A 21,284-nucleotide genomic window follows, 5' to 3' on the forward strand; every position below is an offset into this window, starting at 1 on the left:
GCTGTTCTTATAAACCCAGCTGTATTATGTAGCAGCCTTCTTATATCTCAGATCAGAACAGTGTAACTCCAGTAGTTCCACAATTCAATTCAACATACCAATGGATAAAAGGTAAACACAGTGCCCATTGGTCCACAGTACTGGACAGTGTAACTCCAGAGGGGTCACAATGCAGAGCAAAGTACAAATGGATAAAAGGTACATACAGTGCCCATTGGACCACAGTACTGGACAGTGTAACTCCAGAGGGGTCACAATGCAGAGCAAAATACAAATGGATAATAGGTGCACACAGTGCCCATTGGACCACAGTTCTGGACAGTGTAACTCCAGAGGGGTCACAATGCAGAGCAAAGTACAAATGGATAAAAGGTACACATAGTGCCCATTGGACCACAGTACTGGACAGTGTAACTCCAGTGGGGTCACAATGCAGAGCAAAGTACAAATGGATAAAAGGTACACATAGTGCCCATTGGACCACAGTAATGGACAGTGTAACTCCAGAGGGGTCACAATGCAGAGCAAAGTACAAATGGATAAAAGGTACACATAGTGCCCATTGGACCACAGTAATGGACAGTGTAACTCCAGAGGGGTCACAATGCAGAACAAAGTACAAATGGATAAAAGGTACATACAGTGCCCATTGGACCACAGTACTGGACAGTGTAACTCCAGAGGGGTCACAATGCAGAGCAAAGTACAAATGGATAAAAGGTACATACAGTGCCCATTGGACCACAATACTGGACAGTGTAATTCCAGAGGGGTCACAATGCAGAGCAAAGTACAAATGGATAAAAGGTACACACAGTGCCCATTGGACCACAGTACTGGACAGTGTAACTCCAGAGGGGTCACAATGCAGAGCAAAATACAAATGGATAATAGGTGCACACAGTGCCCATTGGACCACAGTTCTGGACAGTGTAACTCCAGAGGGGTCACAATGCAGAGCAAAGTACAAATGGATAAAAGGTACACATAGTGCCCATTGGACCACAGTACTGGACAGTGTAACTCCAGTGGGGTCACAATGCAGAGCAAAATACAAATGGATAATAGATGCACACAGTGCCCATTGGACCACAGTACTGGACAGTGTAACTCCAGAGGGGTCACAATGCAGAGCAAAGTACAAATGGATAAAAGGTACACATAGTGCCCATTGGACCACAGTAATGGACAGTGTAACTCCAGAGGGGTCAAAATGCAGAGCAAAGTACAAATGGATAAAAGGTACACACAGTGCCCATTGGACCACAGTACTGGACAGTGTAACTCCAGAGGGGTCACAATGCAGAGCAAAATACAAATGGATAATAGGTGCACACAGTGCCCATTGGACCACAGTACTGGACAGTGATACTCCAGTGGGGTCACAATGCAGAGCAAAGTACAAATGGATAAAAGGTACACACAGCGCCCATTGGACCACAGTACTGGACAGTGATACTCCAGTGGGGTCACAATGCAGAGTAAAGTACAAAGGGATAAAATGTACACACAGTGCCCATTGGACCACAGTAATGGAAAGTGATACTCCAGTGGGGTCACAATGCAGAGCAAAGTACAAATGGATAAAAGGTATACACAGTGCCCATTGGACCACAGTACTGGACAGTGATACTCCAGTGGGTTCACAATTCAGTTCAACATACCAATGGATAAAAGCAACACACAGCGCCCATTGGACCACAGTACTAGACAGTGATACTCCAGTGGGGTCACATTGCAGAGCAAAGTACAAATGGATAAAAGGTACACACAGCGCCCATTGGACCACAGTACTGGACAATGATACTCCAGTGGGGTCACAATGCAGAGCAAAGTACAAATGGATAAAAGGTACATACAGCGCCCATTGGACCACAGTACTGGACAGTGATACTCCAGTGGGGTCACAATTCAGTTCAACATACCAATGGATAAAAGGTACGCACAGCGCCCATTGGACCACAGTACTGGACAGTGATACTCCAGTGGGGTCACAATGCAGAACAAAGTACAAATGGATAAAAGGTACACACAGTGCCCATTGGACCACAGTACTGGACAGTGATACTCAAGTGGGGTCACAATGCAGAGCAAAGTACAAATGGATAAAAGGTACAAACAGCGCCCATTAGACCACAGTACTGGACAGTGATACTCCAGTGGGGTCACAATGCACGGCAAAGTACCAATGTATAAAAGGTACACACAGCGCCCATTGGACCACAGTACTGGACAGTGATACTCCAGTGGGGTAACAATGCAGGGCAAAGTACCAATGTATAAAAGGTACACACAACACCCATTGGTCCACAGTACAGGGCAGTGATACTCCAGTGGGGTCACAATGCAGGGCAAAGCACCAATGTATAAAAGGTACACACAGCACCCATTGGACCACAGTACTGGACAGTGTAACTCCAGAGGGGTCACAATGCAGAGCAAATGGCAAATGAATAAATGGTACATGCAGCACCCTTAGGTCCTCAGAAGTGAGCAGTCGAGTAGTCTTCTGTGTGTCACTCTGAACAGGGACTTTATAAAAAAGATGACTTTAAGTGATCTTGTAAAGTTTGGTACGAGGGATTGCAAACCATCAGGATGGATTCCACTTTGGCCCACAAAGTCTGCTTCAATCCTGTTGCCCTACCCTGGTGAGCTTTGCCCCTGATTCAAGTCTTCTCTCCCCCATTACTCAACCACTGGATTTCTCACCCGACTGACCAACCAGCATAGATAGTTCAATCAGCCATCTAATGGGTCAGTTCCACTCAGTGACACACTGACCCCTCCACGTAAGATGGGTTATTATGGATGACTGCTTAAAATGGACAGTGTAGCATGTTTAACAATCTGACTGATTTATTTCTACAGACTCAATGTCAAATAGGTTGCGTGTACATTCTCACCCATTTCTGATCACATTCATCAAATCTCACTCTTATCATGTTCATTGTAGTGCACAAATCATAGAGCTTTACGGCACAGAGACATGCCCTTCAGCCCAACTTGTCCAAGCTAGCCCAACTGACTTCCCAAGATAGTCCTATTTGCCTGCTTTTGCCCTCTAAATCTTTCCTATCCATTTGCCTGCGCATATGTTTTTTTAAAGTCATGCTATTGCATCTGCCACTCATCCCACATACCCACTACCCTCAGACCAGTTCTTTTAAAATCTTTACCCTCTTACCTTAAATTTATGCCCTTCAGTCTTAGACTCCCTACCTGGGAAAATGACTGTGAACATTTACCTTATCTATGCTTCTCATGATTTTGCATTAGCTCCATCAGTTCACATCTCATCCTCCTCAAGGAAAACAATTTTTAAAATTTTTAAACTTAGACATACAGCTCAGTAAGAGGCCATTTCGGCCCAAGAGCCCATGCTGCCCAATTATCCTACGACCCCAGATACATTTTGACTGGTGGAAGGAAACTGGTGCACCTGGAGGAAACCTATTCAGACATGGGGAAAACATACAAACTCCTTACAGACAGCCCGTGATTCGAACTGGTCCTGATCACTGGCACTATAACAGCGTTGCACTAACCTCTATGCTAACCGTGCTGCTCATATTTACAGCCTCTCCAGCTTCTCCAGTCCTATTCAACTCTTCTATGCACTGTCTGGTAGCATTCCTCAGATATAACCTCTTCAGTTGTACTTCCCCAGTATTCACAACATTGCTCACACTTCTCCCAGCTTGTGGTAATTTTCAATCTCTTATGTTGTGCTCTAGGATTCAAAGATAGGATTTGGCATTGCAATATCTGGAGGGAAAGACAAGCCGAACAGCAGCACTGGAGAGCCCGCTATTGTGGTTTCAGATGTCATTCCGTCTGGACCAGCTGAGGGAAAGATTCTGTGAGTTTAAAAAAATATATATTGCTGAAGTAGGATTAGCCGAACCAAATCTGGAAGTGTCAAGCTGAAGAGTGCTGAACCAACAAATGAAAATCCCCCCCAAAATTTAAAGGTGGTGGAAACCAGAAATAATAACAGAAAATGGTAGAAATACTCAGCAGTTAGCCAGAATCTGAAGAAAGATAAATAGTTGAATGTTGCAGGTCAGAGACCCTTTGTCAGAACTGATGCTGTACCTACAAATTATAAATTGAATGCAATAGGGCCTCCTAATGGAATCGTGCATAATAACAGCCACATGATTATATTAATTACAATAAATATTGGATGTTGCAAGAATCTGTACAGATATGACAGTTATGATCTCTTCCTGTTGTGGAAATCATTTGTAGTATAATTCTCTAGTATTATATTGGCACCTAAACTAGTATAAATGTTATCAGAAAATATCTTGGATTCTCTGGAATTTGTCTCTCCTTCTCAATCAAATTGAGGAAAGATCATTCTCAGCCAAGATCTCTTTGTGACTAGGATGCAATGTACTGCCAGTTGTCACAGCCCCACATTTCCTTGTGCTCTGTTGACATAGCAACAGCATATTCCAGTGGCACAGTTAGTGTGGTGGTTGGCGCAACCCTGTTACAGTGCCAGCGACTGGGGTTCAAATCCGTCACGGTCTGTAAGGAGTTGTATGTTCTTGCCGTGTCTGTGTGGGTTTCTTCTGGGTGCTCTGGTTTCCTCCCATCCTTCTAAAACATACGAGGGTTGTAGGTTAATTGGGTGTAGCTGGGTGGTACAGGCTAGTGCATCAGAAGGGCCTGTTACCATGCTGTATGTCTAAATATTAAAAATTTTAAACCAAAAAAAATTAACATTTCAAATTCCAAATAAATCCCAGAATATGCAGAATTCCTTACTTCACAGAAGCTGCTAGTGAGAAAGGGAAGGAGGAAACTGGAAAAATTCAGGAATAATTCATCCTGATGATAACAACAAGTATTAGAATTAAACTTACTTTTCCTTTCCCTTGTTCTACATTATCCATTTAAACATCATTGGGTTGAGCACAGAACTAACACAAAGTAAAGCTCCTTTCATACAGGCCACTACATGGATTCGGCCACTACATGGATCAGGGACAAAAATAAAGATGAAGAACACACAAGGAAGGTCTCTGTCCAAACATGTGGGCTGAAATGACATCTCTGATTCCCAAAAAGTCAGGGCCACACCAGGTTCTGTCCTGTCTTTCCTCCAGCAATGTTTATCACTGTTATGTCGTTGGTGACTTAGTTGGCAGCACCACTGTCCTGGAAGCAGACAAGTGAGAGTTAAGTCCCTCTCCAGAGTGAACAGAAAAATCTAGGCTAATACTGTATATCAGTGCTGTTTGAGTGAAATCTTTATGGTTGGAGTTATCATGAATCAGATGAGCTGTGAGGTTAAGGACCTCATCTCTCTCACTCTCCTGTCATTATTATGTTATTGATTGGGAGAACTTGATATGCACAATGGCCGTCACTCATAATACTTTGGAACAGTGGTTTTCAAACTTTTTCTTTCCACTCACATACCTTAAGTAATCCCTATGCCATAGGTGCTCTGTAATTAATAAGGGATTACTTAAGGTGGTATGTGAGTGGGGGCGAAAAAAGGTTGAGAACCTCTGCTGTAGACCCAATTGTTACGGAAATATTTGCTTGAGAAAATTGTCATTGACCCATTTCCTTTGGAGTTAATTGGTGCACATAACAAATCAATTAGGGACGATCAAAAGAGTGGTTTTCAAATCTTTTCTTTCCACTCACATACCACTTTGAGTAATCCTTTACTAATCACAGAACACTTATGGCCTAGGGATTATGTAAAGTGGTATGTGAGTGGAAAGAAAAAGTATGAAAACCACTGCTTTAGAACAATTCAAAACTGCTTCATTGGACCCAGAATCCTTAGGAATACCTTGAACCTGTGAAAAGCACCAGATAAATGCAGAAGAGGAAAATGACCCCATGTTCTTGCTCCAAACTGTGCCTGAATTAGTAGATGTTAGGGCTATTCAGGGGCAGTCCATTATAATTCCACTGACCTCAAGATCAGCCATCTATTTCACATCCCATTTCCAGTTACACACAACTCATTTGGGGTTACGGTATTGCCAACCGCCCTTCATTTTCTGGAGCCTCTTCAATCAGTTTGGCTTCTCTTACTAAGATCAGGGTGTCAGGAGAGGAGAGATTTAATGAGCCCAGACTTCTTGTGTTCCTGTGATGTTTGTGATCTTAATTGGAATGGTTCTCCCTTTCCAGGATAAAGGACAGAATCGTTATGGTGAATGGCGTTCCCTTGGAAAATGTGCCTTCTTCATTTGCCATCCAGTGTCTGAAGAGTTCTGGAAAAACTGCTAATGTAGTGAGTGTTAAAAAGACTCGGTGCAGTCCTGAGGCAGAGACAGTACTCCTTTCACTCAGCCTTGAGTACTAGTTTGCTCTGGATCACAATGAGACTCAGCTATGAATCAAAATTCACCAAAGACAGGTTGTGGAATTGAATTGAAAAAATCCAATTATTCTTCAGGAACTTTGCTAATCAACCTTTGGAAAGACAGAAGGGCAGAAGTGTAAGTTACTTCAGGAATGGGTCTACCAGGATTAACCCAGTCCAACCTAACTGATCAAGTGCCTATGTTAAATGGTTGGTTCTCAATACTCTCGGAGAAACAGGCATGGGTAATAAATATAGACTTGCCCATTTAGACCATATACAAAAATAACAAATTTTAAAATTTAGTAAAATAGCAAAAAATATTCATATCCACAAAATGTTCTACAGTCACACAAGTACTATTGGAGTGTGGCCATTCTGAACAAAAGGAAATTGTGACCAGTACTTTCCATAGCAAGTAAGATTCTATATTCAGCTACAGATTACATTATACATGTCAGCCAGGACACCAGAGGTCTCCTGCTTTTCTTTGAATAGTGACTTGATATCCACTTGAGAGGAACACATAATGAGTGTGTCAATGACAATCTGGTGCAGTCATGGGCTACAAATTTTGGGTTCCCTGAGGCTGTAGTCTGCAGTGAGAAAGGAATGTGTATGGAGAGGTAAAAACTCCAGCCTTGGATCTGATTGGGGGCTTTTGTTTGGTGAATGGGGAGTGATGTTTTGGGGAATTATCTGGGTTGATTGGGACCTGTGGTGAGAGTGGGCTATCAGGGCCAAGGAACTGGGGGACATGGACTGGGGTGAAGGTGAAGGGCCAAGGATCAGTTGGCGAGAGATGAAGATTGCAAGTTAGAATGGGGTGAGGATTGGCACTGAAGATTGGTGGAGGTGGTTGATGATTGACGATTGTCCCCAAAGATCAGTGAAGATGCAGAATGAGGATGTCCCAAGTTTGGGAAGAATTAGGGAACTAAATTGGGGACGTGAGTGTGGAGATCGAGAACTACACCAGTTCTCCATCCTGCACTTACTGCATCCACTTACTACATTCCCAAAAATCATCAAACAGTAGGATTCTGATTTCAATAATCTTGCCTGTTAATTTATTTTGCAATTCAATTACACTTTGTGCTAAAAGATTCACAAAAACTTTTGTTCTGACTCCCAACTTTCCCATTAATATCATGTTAATTGGTTTTGGATATTTGATATGGAACTGGTTGAACCAGATGCTGAGAGATCTCATGCTAACCAATGTTTATGACCTATCTTTTAAGACTGTGAAGAGGCCTCGTAAAGTGCAGATCCCAGTGACCAACCCAGCACCAGCAACAGGTTCCTTCTATTCAAACCGTTCAAATCATTCTGACTATGCACATGATGATGCTTCCGATGAAGATGAGGACTATGATCCTGCTGACAGAAATCTACATAGGACCCGGAATCAAAATTTGTATCACGAGGGTTCTCAATACAGTGATTATGACCAGTACTCTGAAAGGAATCACATCTATGATCGAAGCCCCAGTCCTTCCAGAAGTTATGATCCAAGTCCCAAACACTCTAGGAGCTACAATGACCACAACAACCAAGACTATAATGACAGGGAGTACAGACGAGAAGGCAGCCCAACCTGGAGCCACCATGACATGACTCGCCATAGCCCTGCCATCAAGAAACCCATCAAAAGTTTCCTAATGAAAAAAAATGCATCTGAAGGTTAGAGACATTTCTGTCACATTCCAAAGTCAGGGAGCCTTTCTGGCATTGGTCATACTTAATCACCATTGGTACACAACAGCCACTTGGGTTGTAACCAATCTGGAGTATAAGTGACTTTATGCTTTTCCTTTTTAAGCATCAGTCTCTTGGTTTCACTGTTCACTTGTTTTCTCTTTTTTTTTACTTTTTATTCTTTCCTGTTTTCTCTGTTCCTTTTCTTCCATCTCCCCCTTCCCCCTCCCCATTCTTTCCCTTGTCTTGCCAATTCATGAAAATTTATATACAGTACCTCAAGATTGTAATATAGTCAAAAGTAACCTGCATGTGTCCCCATCGTCCTTAATCACTGAGGTCAAAGTCCAGTCACATTGCTTTCAATAAATTTTTCTCTGAAAGAATAATGAACCGCGTGTTTTCTATTTATAAATCAGAATATACAGAATTGCCTGGTAAACCACCACTGTGTGATCAACATTTCTAAGCAGTTCAATGTCTCATTGTCTAATTTCTTTTGTGGACCATCTTGTTCCACAGAATATGGATTGAGGTTAGGGAGTCAAATTTTCATTAAACACATGACATCTAGTGGACTTGCCTCAAAGGAAGGAGTCTTACAAGAGGGAGACATCATACTAAAGGTAAGAGCAATTCACTTTCAAAGTGCATAGTGCTGTTAATTAATGAAGATAATCAATTGCACTTGGACTTTGCTAGTAAAGATCTAAGGGTAATGAAGGATTTTTTTGGACTACATTACAAGAGTGAAGAATTGTTTACAGAAAGCTCAGATCTACAAATCAAGGATATAATAGTGTAGGCAAGGAGAAGCCTCACCCAACCCTTCCCAAGCTCTGGACCTACAGGTGCTTCTGGGATTCATTCCACAGATTTAGAAAATTGGAGCAGAAAATAGCAGAGCATGAAGAGATTTTCAGACACAAGTCCCTGACTTAAAGTATTGAAAAAGTATTAAAATGAAGCAAATAACTTAAAATTAAAAAAAAAATCATTTAGAAACATCGAAAGGCAACTTAAATATAAAAAAAAATCAACTTACAGCAAGCAGATGTAATTTTGGTACTTTATTCTTAACATCTTCACAACAATAAAAGTTTGCACAAATTAAGAAATGAGAGCTCCAGAAAAATCTCTTGTTCAGTGGCACAGTGAGCAGATCTACTGTCTTGCAGCTGCAATGACCTGAGTACAATCCAGACGTCCAGTGATGCCTGTGTGGACTTTGCATGTTCTCCCTCTGTTTGCATGGGTTTTCTCTGGATGTTCCAGTTTCTTCCCATATCCCAAAGACCGGCGGGTTGGTACATTAATTGGTCGCTATAAATTAATCCCATTGTGTAGGTGGAATCTAGGTGGTGGTGAGGGGGAGTGGGAAGGGAACTGAAACAAATTAATGGGGAATACGATTGATCTGTAATCTGGCATAAACCTGAAGGGCCAAATTTCCCCTTTCCTTTTTTTCAATAGTAATTGAGGAAAAATAGAAAATCAAGTGTGGAAATTGCAAGGACAGATCCACCAGCAACAATTTGAGAAAAGGTTCAGGATTTCCATGTCCTGTTTCTACGTCAATGTCCAAAATTTGTGACAAATGACTAATTATCACCAATTTACCAGAAAACTGCTGGAAATACCTGACAAAATCCACACCATTGAAACTTAGAGGCAGTCTTAATTGGAAATTAGATTCTGTTCTGTTGAGGAATATTTGGCATGGTCAGTGGATGATCTGAAATTGGCCTAAATAGGGCAAGTCCCATAGAGCCTGATGGTACATTTCTTAAAGGATAACTGTCACTGGAGGTGAAAGTTAAAGACAACTTTCTGTGTTTGACTAGATTAATGGTGTCGTGACGGAGAACATATCTCTGGAAGATACAAAGTCATTGATTGAGCAATCGGAGGGAAAGCTGAGGTTGGTGGTTCTGCGGGATAATGAACAGTTTCTGATCAACATCCCTGAGCTGGAGGATAGTGAGGAAAACAGCTCCGTGATGGAAGGTAAGAGTCCAAAGCACAAAGTTATTGTTCTCTTGGCAATTTTCTGTTGCCTTTCTAGTAGCTTTCACTTCATACTTTACAATTACTCTCCTCTCTTTCCGAAGATATAATTAAAATAAATTATTGAGGTATTGATATTTCATGGAGGGTTCCAATTTCTGCTGTAACTGGCGGAATATTGGCAGCATTTGATGGGAAAAGACAGTGGACTATACCTTTCTTCCATATCTACAAGATTTCTGTTGATTTATCAAGAATCAGAATCAGAATTTATTGACAGGAACAAGTCACAAAACTTGTTTTTGAAGCAGCATCCACAGTGCAAACATTTATATAAAACCACCTCACTAAGAATAAAAAATAGTGCACGAAAAATCAAAATAAGGCTGGTTCATTTAATTTAATTACTTACATTTGGTTTGTTCTGTCTTCCTGTCTTCTCTTACTTTACTTTTATGGATTATGTCCCATTATGAATTTATGAAAATGACATTGACATATAACATGCTGCATAATATGTTTTTGTACAACATTCAAGGACAATCTAAAGTAAATAGTTAAATTAAACACTGGGCAAAAGCAGCCCGATAATCAGATGTAAATATTACAGATTTCAATTCCTAATGCAGCGAGTCAACATTGTAAAATTAAAAGTGGCATCTTCTGTTGGACTTAAATTGGACAAGGACAAAATTAGATGTGAGGAGTGATGGAAAGAGCAGTGGGTTCAAGGTTCATTCTAATATTTGCTTGGCTGTAGCTCCTACCTCCATAAGGGAGAAGGAAAGCTATAGAAAGAGGCTTCTGACATCCGATTTCCAGTTGAAAAGTCCCATTTGATGGTGGCTTCTGATGACATGTGTTTTATTCCCCAAAAAATGAATGGAGAATAAAGATTTAATTCTCAAACTGTTCTGAATTTTCATAACTTCTTTGCAGAGATTTCAGACTCAGAGCCTGAACGTTCAGATTCACCTGTTGTAGGACCAGAGCCTACCACCATAATGAAGACCAATGGAAGAAGGTAGGTACTTCACAAAATAGGAGTTATGGTTAGGTTACAGAGCACAGTGACGAGAGGTGGTGGCTACATCATAGGGCATAGTACAGGAGATAGTGATTACACTATAGGATACAGTTCAGGAGGTAGTGACTACATGACAGAGCACAGTACAGGAGATAGTGACCTCCTTACAGGACACACTATTGGAGGTAGTGACTATATTTTAGTGCACAGTGATGGAGGTAGATGTCATGATAATGAATATATATGAGAAGTACCGGAAGTCACGTGGTATGAGAGAGACATAAGAACACCAGCAGGAGAACAAAGGAAACGGGAAAATAAAAAGCCACTGAGAAGTTTACCTGATAAAACTTGTGTTTAATGTTTTATTAACTTCTCATTTCGGGCCACAAATGTGACAGTAGTGACCACATTATAGGACACAGTACAGAAGCTAGAACTGCATTACACAAGGTAATGACTTCATTATAGGGCACAGTGATGGGAAGTAATGACCACCTTTTTGGGCACAATGAATGAAGAAGTAGTTACTCTCATAGTGTGCCCACGAAGTGGATCCCAATTCTGGCAACCTGCCGATTTTAACGGAGGGAGCATGTAGGAAGACGACTCCATTGTTTGAAACGACTCAGCCAATGTTCCAATCTGAAGAGATCGATCTAATCTGTGAGTTTTTGAAACAACAGTGAGCTGCGGGGGGAGAACAGTGGCGACCCCCTGAGGAAGTTGGGGTGCCGTCGCTGGGAGTCCAGACCTGCAGTAGAACTGTTAAATTGCCTGTTGTTGAGATGCAGCAGGAGCTGCAGTTACCTGGTTCTGCCACTATGTTAGAGAAAGCAGGACTGAGCTTTTCTGAGCAACAATATAAACAGTTAAATGCTGTCATTCAGCCTATAATGCAAGAGCTGGCTCAAATGAATGTATGAGGTCAGAATTCACTACAATTAAAGCTCGTGTAGAAGCATCTTGTGAAGATTTAAAAAAAAATTCAGTCTGCTTTTTTGGAATGCAAACAGCAAGTGGTCTCTAATACAGAAAAAGTGTTGAAAGTTGAAAAATCCGTTATAGAATTGCAAAAACGTGAAAAGTAGTTAGAGAGGAAAATAGACTACTTGGAGAATCAAAGTAGAAGGAATAATGTGAAAATTGTTGGTTTGCCAGAAGGTGTGGAAGGACAAGATCCTCTTCATTTTTTTTAAAGAATGGATTCCACAAGTATTAGGGCAAGAATTTTTCTCTGGAGGGTTGGTATTGGAAAGAGCTCATAGAGCTTTAAGAAGAACACCTCTACTTGGTCAATCACTGAGACTTGTGATAATTCGATGTTTGAATTACTTGGACAGAGAAGCAACACTTCGTCAAGCAGTGCAAAATGTGAGACAACGACAGGCTCCGTTATCGATTCAGAATAGTAGAGTTTTTTTAAATCCAGATTTGAGTCAAGAGGTTATTCAGCGTCGGTGTCGATTTAATCCAGTTAAAGAAGTTTTGTGGCATAAAGGCTATAAGTCTACTTTTCGCTATCCGGCAGTATTGAAGGTGTTCTATGGAGAATTTCAATCTTGGTTTTTTGACAATGATCGTGAAGCAATGATTTTTGCTGATTCATTGCCGGATGCAAGAGGACAAAGACGTAGTCCACTATTGTCTCTTAAAGAAAAATCTGGTTGTTTTGGAAATGGAAGAAATGGCAGAAATGGGAAAAACAGGAATGGAAAGAGTCCAACTCCTTCTGAAATGGGATCTTCGAGATTGGAATCTTCTGGATGAAAAGAAGAATTTTCTTTTTTTTACTTTTTTTTGTTATTATGATATTTTGATGTTATTAATTGTTTGGCTGGGGAGGGAGAGATTTGCTCTAAATTCTTTACTCGTCATCAATTAAGATGAATATTTTTCTACGTATGCAATATTTATTTCAATCTATTCCGTATTTACTTGATAATATTTTTTTTTGAGCTTTGAATAAAATGGTTAGGGAGTTTTTATGGAGAGGTAAATTTTCAAGAGTAGCCTTGAATAAATTAACTTGGAAATATGAATTAGGGAGACTACGTTTACCATATTTTCAAAATTATTATGAAGCAGCCCAATTTAAATTTATGAGTTCATTGATGGATTTGGAACGGCCCCCTAGTTGGACCAAAATTGAGATGGCAAATATTTCTGAATTTGAAATACATCAATTTTGTTTAGATGGAATATAAATTTGTTACAGCAACATAATGTGCCTATATTAAATCATTTAATGAAGTTATGGACAAAGAAAAAGAAAATGATAGGTTCTGGGGGTGAATTATCGGCCTTGACGCTGTTGTATAATAATCAACATTTCTTTCTCAATACATAATCGAAGTTTATTACATTGGAGATTTAAAGGTGTGGAAAATTTGGATTGTTTTAAAGAAGGTAAATTTTTATCTTTTGACCAGATGAGAGATAGTTATGGTATTGATAAGAACTCTTTGTTTCTTTATTATCAAATTCGATCTTTGGTAAAACATGTGTTTGGTAGAGATATGATTTTACCTGAAATTACTAAATTTGAGACTTTTCTTATGAAGGTACCAAAGAAGGGTTATATTTCATTTATGTATCAAATATTACAGGATGGTATGGATAAAAAGGGTTGGGATAAATCCAAAGGTAAATGGGAAGTGGATATCGGTTTTATTTTTTCCGAGGATAATTGGTTAGATATTTGCTATGATAGTGTAACTAGATTGATAAATGCACATTATGCAATGATTAATTATAATTTTTTACATCAATTATACTTAACATCTGAAAAACTAAAAAAGTATGGCTTTCATGAATCAGATTTGTGTTTTAGATGTGGTAACTCTGTTGGAACTTTTTTTCATGCGGGTTGGTCATGTATACATATACAATCTTTTTGGAAGAAAGTTCAATTGTTTCTAGAATACTTGTATAAGATTAAAATACCTTTAGATCTGACAGTATTTTTATTGGGAAGTTTGCAATCTTTGAAAGGTTTGGGATTAGATAAGTTTCAACTTGCTTTTGTATATTTAGCTTTATCTGTAGCGAAAAAATGTATTGCTAGTACATGGAAAGATACGACTATGATTGATATTAATAGATGGCATAATGAGATGAAATATTGTTTAATAATGGAAAAAATTACATATGTTTCACGTGATAACTATAGTTTCCTTATTAAGAAGTGGTTGTTATATTCAGAATATTTACATTTTGATTTACATTGATTAGAACAGAACAGGACATAGTGTTTACATTATAGAGCATAGTACTTGATTTATTGGCTACATTATAGGGCATATTGACAGAAGGTGATGGCTCCTTTACCAAAGAGCAAGCAGTAGATTCAATTTCCAGCAATATTCCCTTGGAAGACTTGATGGTACATCATGTCACTGAGAAACTAAGGGAAGATGCAAGGGGATACACAGGGGCTCCAACAGCCCTAAAACCTCGAGATCTTCTGAAAGAAAAAAATCTCCTCTCTCTTAAAATGGCAGGGTCTTACTCGTAAACAGAGGCTCCTAGGTCAAGATTCCGCTCTCAAAAGAGCACATCCTCCCATCCCCTCTCGCTCTTCGAAACTGCAACAGGGGAAAATCTACCCCCAACCAAAGATCACTCATTTATTCTAGGGTGTCTAGTAATCCTTCTTTGAACTGCTTCAAAAACATTTACAGGCGATGTTAAATAAAGTGACAAGTTCTGTACACAGTTGCCCTGATGACATCTCAGCTGCGCCTAATATCATTGAAGCCCACCCTCTTTACTTTTGTATTCAACACACTCACAGTGGGCAGTCACATCCTTAGCTGTCCAAATTACTCACTGTAACTGCATGCTAGCCTTTTTTTCTTTGAATCACACACCAGAACACACAAATTCTCTGCATCTCAGAGCTCTGCTATCCCTCACCTTTTAGATTATGCACTTCTCTTTGTATTTTTTCTTGGAAAACTCGGGCAGCCTCATGTTTTGCCATATTTACTACGTCTGTCTATTCAACCTCTTATCCCATTCTCTCTATCCCATTGCAGTCTCTTAGTGTTCTCTTCACATTCTCTCTGATTGATCTTTGTATTATCAGCTAATTTATCCATCATATCAGTACTGTAATTGTTATGTGGTTATGTCTTCAGTGCCCTTATCCAAATCATTTAAATAAATTGTAAAAATAATTAAGGCCCCCGTACTGATCCTTGTGGCATACATTCATTCCATCTTGAACCAGAAAATGACCCATTTATGATTACCTTCTCTTTCCTGTTAATTAGCCAACCTTCTATCCTCACCCATGTTACTTCTAATCCCCATGAATTTTTATTTTCTGTTTTATCCGATTTCAGATTTGTCAGAGTACATACATGACATCACATACAACTCAGAAATTCCTTTTCCTGTGGGCGAGGCAGAATTACCTCTTATTTGTAGTGTAAAAAAATCAGTACACAGTCTATACATGTAAACAAATAAAGAACTGTAAATAGATAACGAATGTAAACAATGTGCAATACAGAGAGAAATTTTAAAAAATCAATAAAGTGCACAAGTAAGAGTCCTTAAATGAGTTCCTTTTATCATTTTACACTTTATTCCTTTCAAATACCTTCTGGAAATCAAAGTATTGCATATTTACTGCTTTGTCCTTATCCATAGCACATGCAACTTCAAAGAATTGCAAATAAATTACTCAGACATAATTTTCCTTTCACAAAGCTATGTTGCCCAATTTCCTTGAAGTATTTAGCTGTGTCTTTTTTTAAAAACTTTATTTATTCATTCAAAAAATAAATATATGACATATGCAACAATTAACCATAAACATGAACATTTTTTTATATATAGAAAAAAAAAGAAAACCCCCCCCTTCAGCCGACTCTCCAAAGGAGAGCCATAAAGAAAGAAAAAAGAATATTAAAGAAAAATTAAATATACATCTTAAGATCTAATCAATATAAATTGAAATGTAAATATTCTGAATATAACAACCACTTATTAATAAAAAAATTATAATGATCACGCGAAACATATGTCATTTTTTCCCATTATTAAACAATATTTCATCTCATTATGCCATCTATTAATATCAATCATATTTGTATCTTTCCACGTACTAGCAATACATTTTTTCACTATGGATAAAGCTAAATATACAAAAGCAAGCTGACCTTATCTAATCCCAAACCTTTCAGAGGTTGAAAACTACCCAATAAAAATACTGTTGGATCTAAAGCTATTTTAATATTATACAGGTATTTGAAAAACAATTGAATTTTCTTCCAAAAAGATTGTATATGTATACATGACCAAACAGCATGAAAAAAGTTCCAACTGTATCACCACATCTAAAACACAAATCTGATTCATGAAAAGCATACTTTAAAAAATTTCAGATGTTAAATATAATTGATGTAAAAAATTGTAATTAATCATTGCATATCGTGCATTTATCAATCTAGTTACACTATCATAACAGATATCTAACCAATCACCTTCGGAAAAAAATAAGACCAGTATCCGCTTCCCATTTACTTTTAGATCTATCCCAGCCCTTTTTAACCATACCATCCTGTAATATTTGATACATAGATGAAATATAACCCTTCTCTGGTACCTTCATAAGAAGTCTCAAATTTAGTCATTTCAGGTAAAATCATATATCTACCAAACATACATTTTACCAAAGATCGAATTTGATAATAAAGAAACAAAGAGTTCTTATCAATACCAAAACCTTCCCTCATCTGATTAAAAGATAAAAATTTACCCTCTTTAAAACAATCTCCCCAATTTTTCATACCTTAAAATCTCCAATGCAATAAACTTTGATTATGTATTGAAAAAGAAATAAGTTGATTATTATACAACAGAGTCAAAGCCGATAATTTACCCCTAGAGCCTTTCAGTTTATTTTTCTTTATTCATAACTTCATTAAATGTTTTAGTATAGGCACATTATATTGTTGTAACAAATTTATATTCCATCTAAACAAAAATTGATATATTTCAAATTCAGAATTACTTGCGATCTCAATTTTAGCCCAACGAGGAGGCCGTACCAAATCCATCAATGAACTAATAAATGTAAGTTGGGCTGCTTCATAATAATTTTGAAAATGTGGTAAACGTAATCCCCTTAACTCATATTTCCAAGTTAATTTATTCAAAGGTACTTTCGAAAATTTATGCCTCCATAAAAACTCCCTAACCATTTTATTCAAATCTCAAAAAAAATATTATCAAGTAGATACGGAATAGATTGAAACAAATATTGTATACGCGGAAATATATTAATCTTAATTGTATTTATCCTACCCATTAAATTAATATGTAAATCTTTCCATTTAATCAAATCAGTTTTAATTTTTTTTCATTAACGGAATATAATTTAATTTATATAAAGATTGATAATTAACATTCAAAATTATACCCAGATATTTAATTCGATCAGTCCATTTCAAATTAATAATATTCTTATAAACTGAATAATCTCCTTCACTTACTGGTAATATTGCACTTTTTTCCCAATTAACTTTATATCCAGATAGAAATCCAGATTGTATTAAACACTCCTTCAAGTGCAAAAGTGACTGAGCTGGGTTTATTAAATACACCAATACATCATCAGCAAATAAATTAATTTTATACTCCTCATCTAAAACTTTCATACCTTGTATCTATGTATTTTGTCTTATCAGCTGTGCTAAAGGTTTAATCACTAATGCAAACAAAGCTGGTGATAAAGGACAACCTTGACGAGTTGATCGAGTCAACTTAAAGGATTCTGAAATCAAACTATTCGTCAATACTCTAGTTACCGGTTTACTATATAGAGCCCTAATCCAACCAATAAAAAAAGGACCAAACTTAAATTTCTCCAAGGACTAGAACAAGACTCAGGTAATTCATAATGTTCTTCAACTTGACGTAATACATCCCCAAACACTGTAGATAAATCATCATAAAAAATTTTATAAAATTCAACTGAAAATCCATCATCACCAGGCGATTTACTGTTCAGCATTTCCAGCATAACCATTTTAATTTCCAAATCAGTAAATGGTTCTTCTAACTCCTGTATATCTCCATCCTCTAATATCGGTAAATTCAACTGTGATAAATAAAGATCAATCGATCCAGTTTCTTGTATTCCTTCAGATGTATATAAAATTTTATAAAATGAATAAAATTCATCATTAATCTCATGAGGTTTATGTAATAAGAGAATTCCGTCTAACAGCATTAATAGTCCTCGAAATCTGTTCTTTCTTTAATTGCCACGCCAGTACCTTATGTGCTTTCTCTCCCCATTCATAATACCATTGTTTAGTCCTATTAATCACACATTCAAATTGATAAGATTGCAAAGTATTATATTCCAATTTCATCCTAGATAATTCTATTTTCTGATCTTCTGTAGCATCTTTCTGAAATTCCTTTTCTAACTCATCAATCTGTTTCTCTAATTCAAGACTCTGATTTAATTGATTCTTTTTTATTTTAGAATTATAACTAATTATTTGTCCTCTCAAATAGGCTTTCATTGCATCCCATAATACAAACTTATGTTGAACAGAATTAGAATTTTCTTTCAAAAAAAATTAATTTGTTTTTTCAAAAAATCAATAAATTCCATATTCTTTAACAACATTGTATTAAACCTCCAACAATAGGCCATTTGAATTTTCTCAGAAGTTGCATATGTAAAATATAACAAAGAATGATCTGAAATCACCCTACTTTTATATTCTGCTTGTTGTATTTTCCCTTGTAAATGTGCCGATACTAAAAAGAAGTCAATCCTTGAAAACGATTCATGTCTAGATCAATAAAAGGAGAAATCTTTCTCTGTCGGATTAAGACGTCTCCAAATATCTACTAAATTAAGATCTTTCATCAATGCTTGAACCTGATTTGCCATCTTGGATTTCTTAATTTTCTTCGGAGATTTATCTAATAAAGGTTCCAAGACACAATTAAAATAACCACCAACTAAAATATTATCATGAGCCTGACCCAAACATAAAAATGCATCTGAAATAAATATTTCATCATCTGCATTTGGGGCATAAATATTAGGCAAAGTCCAAAATTCACTAAAAATCTTACAATTCAATTTAAGAATACATCCTGCATTTTCCTCCATAGATTGTAATTCAGATGATAAATTTTTATGTATCAAACTTGCTACACCTTTAGCCCTAGAATTAAATGAAGAATGTACATGCCCAGTCCCTCTTTATTTTCATGCTTTCCTTCACATTCAAATGTGTTTCTTGTAAAAAAGCAATATCAATTTTCATTTTCTTAATATACGCCAAGACTCGCTTATGCTTAATCGGACTGTTTAATCCTCGAACATTAAAAGTAGCAAACCTCAACTTTGATGTATCTACTATTATTACTAAATACCAGTAATATCTTTATATAAAAACTCAAATCAATGTATATAGGCCCTCCAACAGGAAAAAAAATCACAAATTAAAAATTAACTAAAATGAAAATAGAAAAATAATTTAAAAAAAAAGAAAATCCCCCCCCCAAAAAACTACCAAAAGGTAGTAATCCCCTAAGCAAAAATTGGGTGTGAGTCACCCACCAGTGGCTGATAACTAGTAAAGAACTTAGAGCAAATCTCTCCCTCCCCAGCCAAACAATTAATAACATCAAAATATCATAATAACAAAAAAAAGTAAAAAAAAGAAAATTCTTCTTTTCATCCAAAAGATTGCAATCTCGAAGATCCCATTTCAGAAGGAGTTGGACTCTTTCCATTCCTGTTTTTCCCATTTCTGCCATTTCTTCCGTTTCCAGAACAACCAGATTTTTGTTTAGGAGATAATGGTGGACTACGTCTTTGTCCTCTTATATCTGGCAATGAATCAGCAAAAATCATTGCTTCATGATCAGTTTAAAAAAACCGAAATTGATAGTCTCCATAAAACACCTTCAACACTGCAGTGTAGCAAAAAGTAGACTTATAACCTTTACTCCACAAAACTTCTTTAACTGGATTAAATCGACGTCGACGTTCAATGACCTCTTGACTCAAATCAGGATTTTAAAAAAACTGCTATTCTGAATCAATAACGGAGTTTGTCATTGTCTCGCATTTTGCACTGCTAGTCGAAGTATTGCTTCTATGTCCAAATAACTCAAACATCAAATTATTACCGGTCTCGGTGGTTGACCAGCTGAGGGTGTTCTTCTTAAAGCTTCATGGGCTCTTTCCAGTACCAATCCACCAGAAAAAAATTCTTGCCCTAATACTTGCGGGATCCAGTCTTTCAAGAAACAAAGAGGATCTTGTCTTTCTATACCTTCTGGCAAACCAACAATTTTCACATTATTCCTTCTGTTTTGATTCTCCAAGTAATCTATATTTATTTCTCGCTCCTTCTCATGTTCTCCCAATTCTATGACTGATTTTACACCTTCAACACTTTTTCTGTGTTAGAAGTCATTTGTTGTTTACAGTCCAAAAAAGCAGTCTGAAACTTTTTAAATTCTTCATAAGATGCATCCACACGTGCTTTAACTGTATTTAATTCTGAACTTATACCAGCATTCATTTGAACCATCTCATTCATTAGAGGTTGAATAACTGCATTTAATTACATATACTGTAGGTCAGAAAATCTCAGCTCTGCTCTCTCTGATGTAGTGGCAGAACAAGCTAACTGCAGCTCCTACTGCAACTCAACAGAAGGCATTTTAAAAGTTTTACTGCGGGTCTGGACTCCCAGTGACGCCACCCCGACTTCCTCAGGGGGTCGCCACTGGTCTCCTTCCGCATCTCGTTTTTTCATGAAATCACGAACCTAATCAATTTCTTCAGATTGAAGTGCTTCCTGATGCATTTCCAACAATGGAGTCGTCTTCCTGCGTGCTCCCTCCGTTGAAATTGAATGGCTTTCCAAATTGGGATCCACTTCTTGGGAACACGCACCTTCTTCCAGAGAACGGGTAATTCCAGCGCCGTCCTTCCTTTGGTGAATAATAGACATTTTTTTTCCAGCTCCCACAGGCAGTCATTGAGGTTTAGACACTGAAGAGATTAAGCCTGGGGCTGTATCAAGTCGTCTAGGCCCCAAATCTTCAGCACTTCGAAAATGTAACTTCTTCTGCACTTGAGGTTTAATCTTTTTACCATTAGTAGCCATAATAACTCCTTGATTCTTTAAACTAAAATTTAAAAAGTTT

The 21,284-nt window shown here is 37.6% G+C and overlaps 1 protein-coding gene across 4 annotated transcripts in view; it reads left to right on the forward strand.

Annotated features, from left to right (window-relative positions):
- The window catches only part of LOC138759051 (tight junction protein ZO-3-like), a 110,824-nt gene that overhangs the window by 61,238 nt on the left and 28,302 nt on the right, over window positions 1-21,284 (forward strand). For all 4 annotated transcript variants that reach the window (XM_069928892.1, XM_069928895.1, XM_069928894.1 and 1 more), the window contains 6 exons: window positions 3,738-3,862; window positions 6,169-6,271; window positions 7,588-8,029; window positions 8,567-8,670; window positions 9,889-10,051; window positions 10,991-11,075. In XM_069928892.1, the coding sequence (XP_069784993.1) occupies window positions 3,738-3,862; window positions 6,169-6,271; window positions 7,588-8,029; window positions 8,567-8,670; window positions 9,889-10,051; window positions 10,991-11,075 (1,022 nt within the window). The remainder of the gene's footprint in view (window positions 1-3,737; window positions 3,863-6,168; window positions 6,272-7,587; window positions 8,030-8,566; window positions 8,671-9,888; window positions 10,052-10,990; window positions 11,076-21,284) is intronic.

Source organism: Narcine bancroftii, chromosome 3 (genome assembly GCF_036971445.1).
Source record: "Narcine bancroftii isolate sNarBan1 chromosome 3, sNarBan1.hap1, whole genome shotgun sequence".
NCBI classification, from domain to species: domain Eukaryota; kingdom Metazoa; phylum Chordata; class Chondrichthyes; order Torpediniformes; family Narcinidae; genus Narcine; species Narcine bancroftii.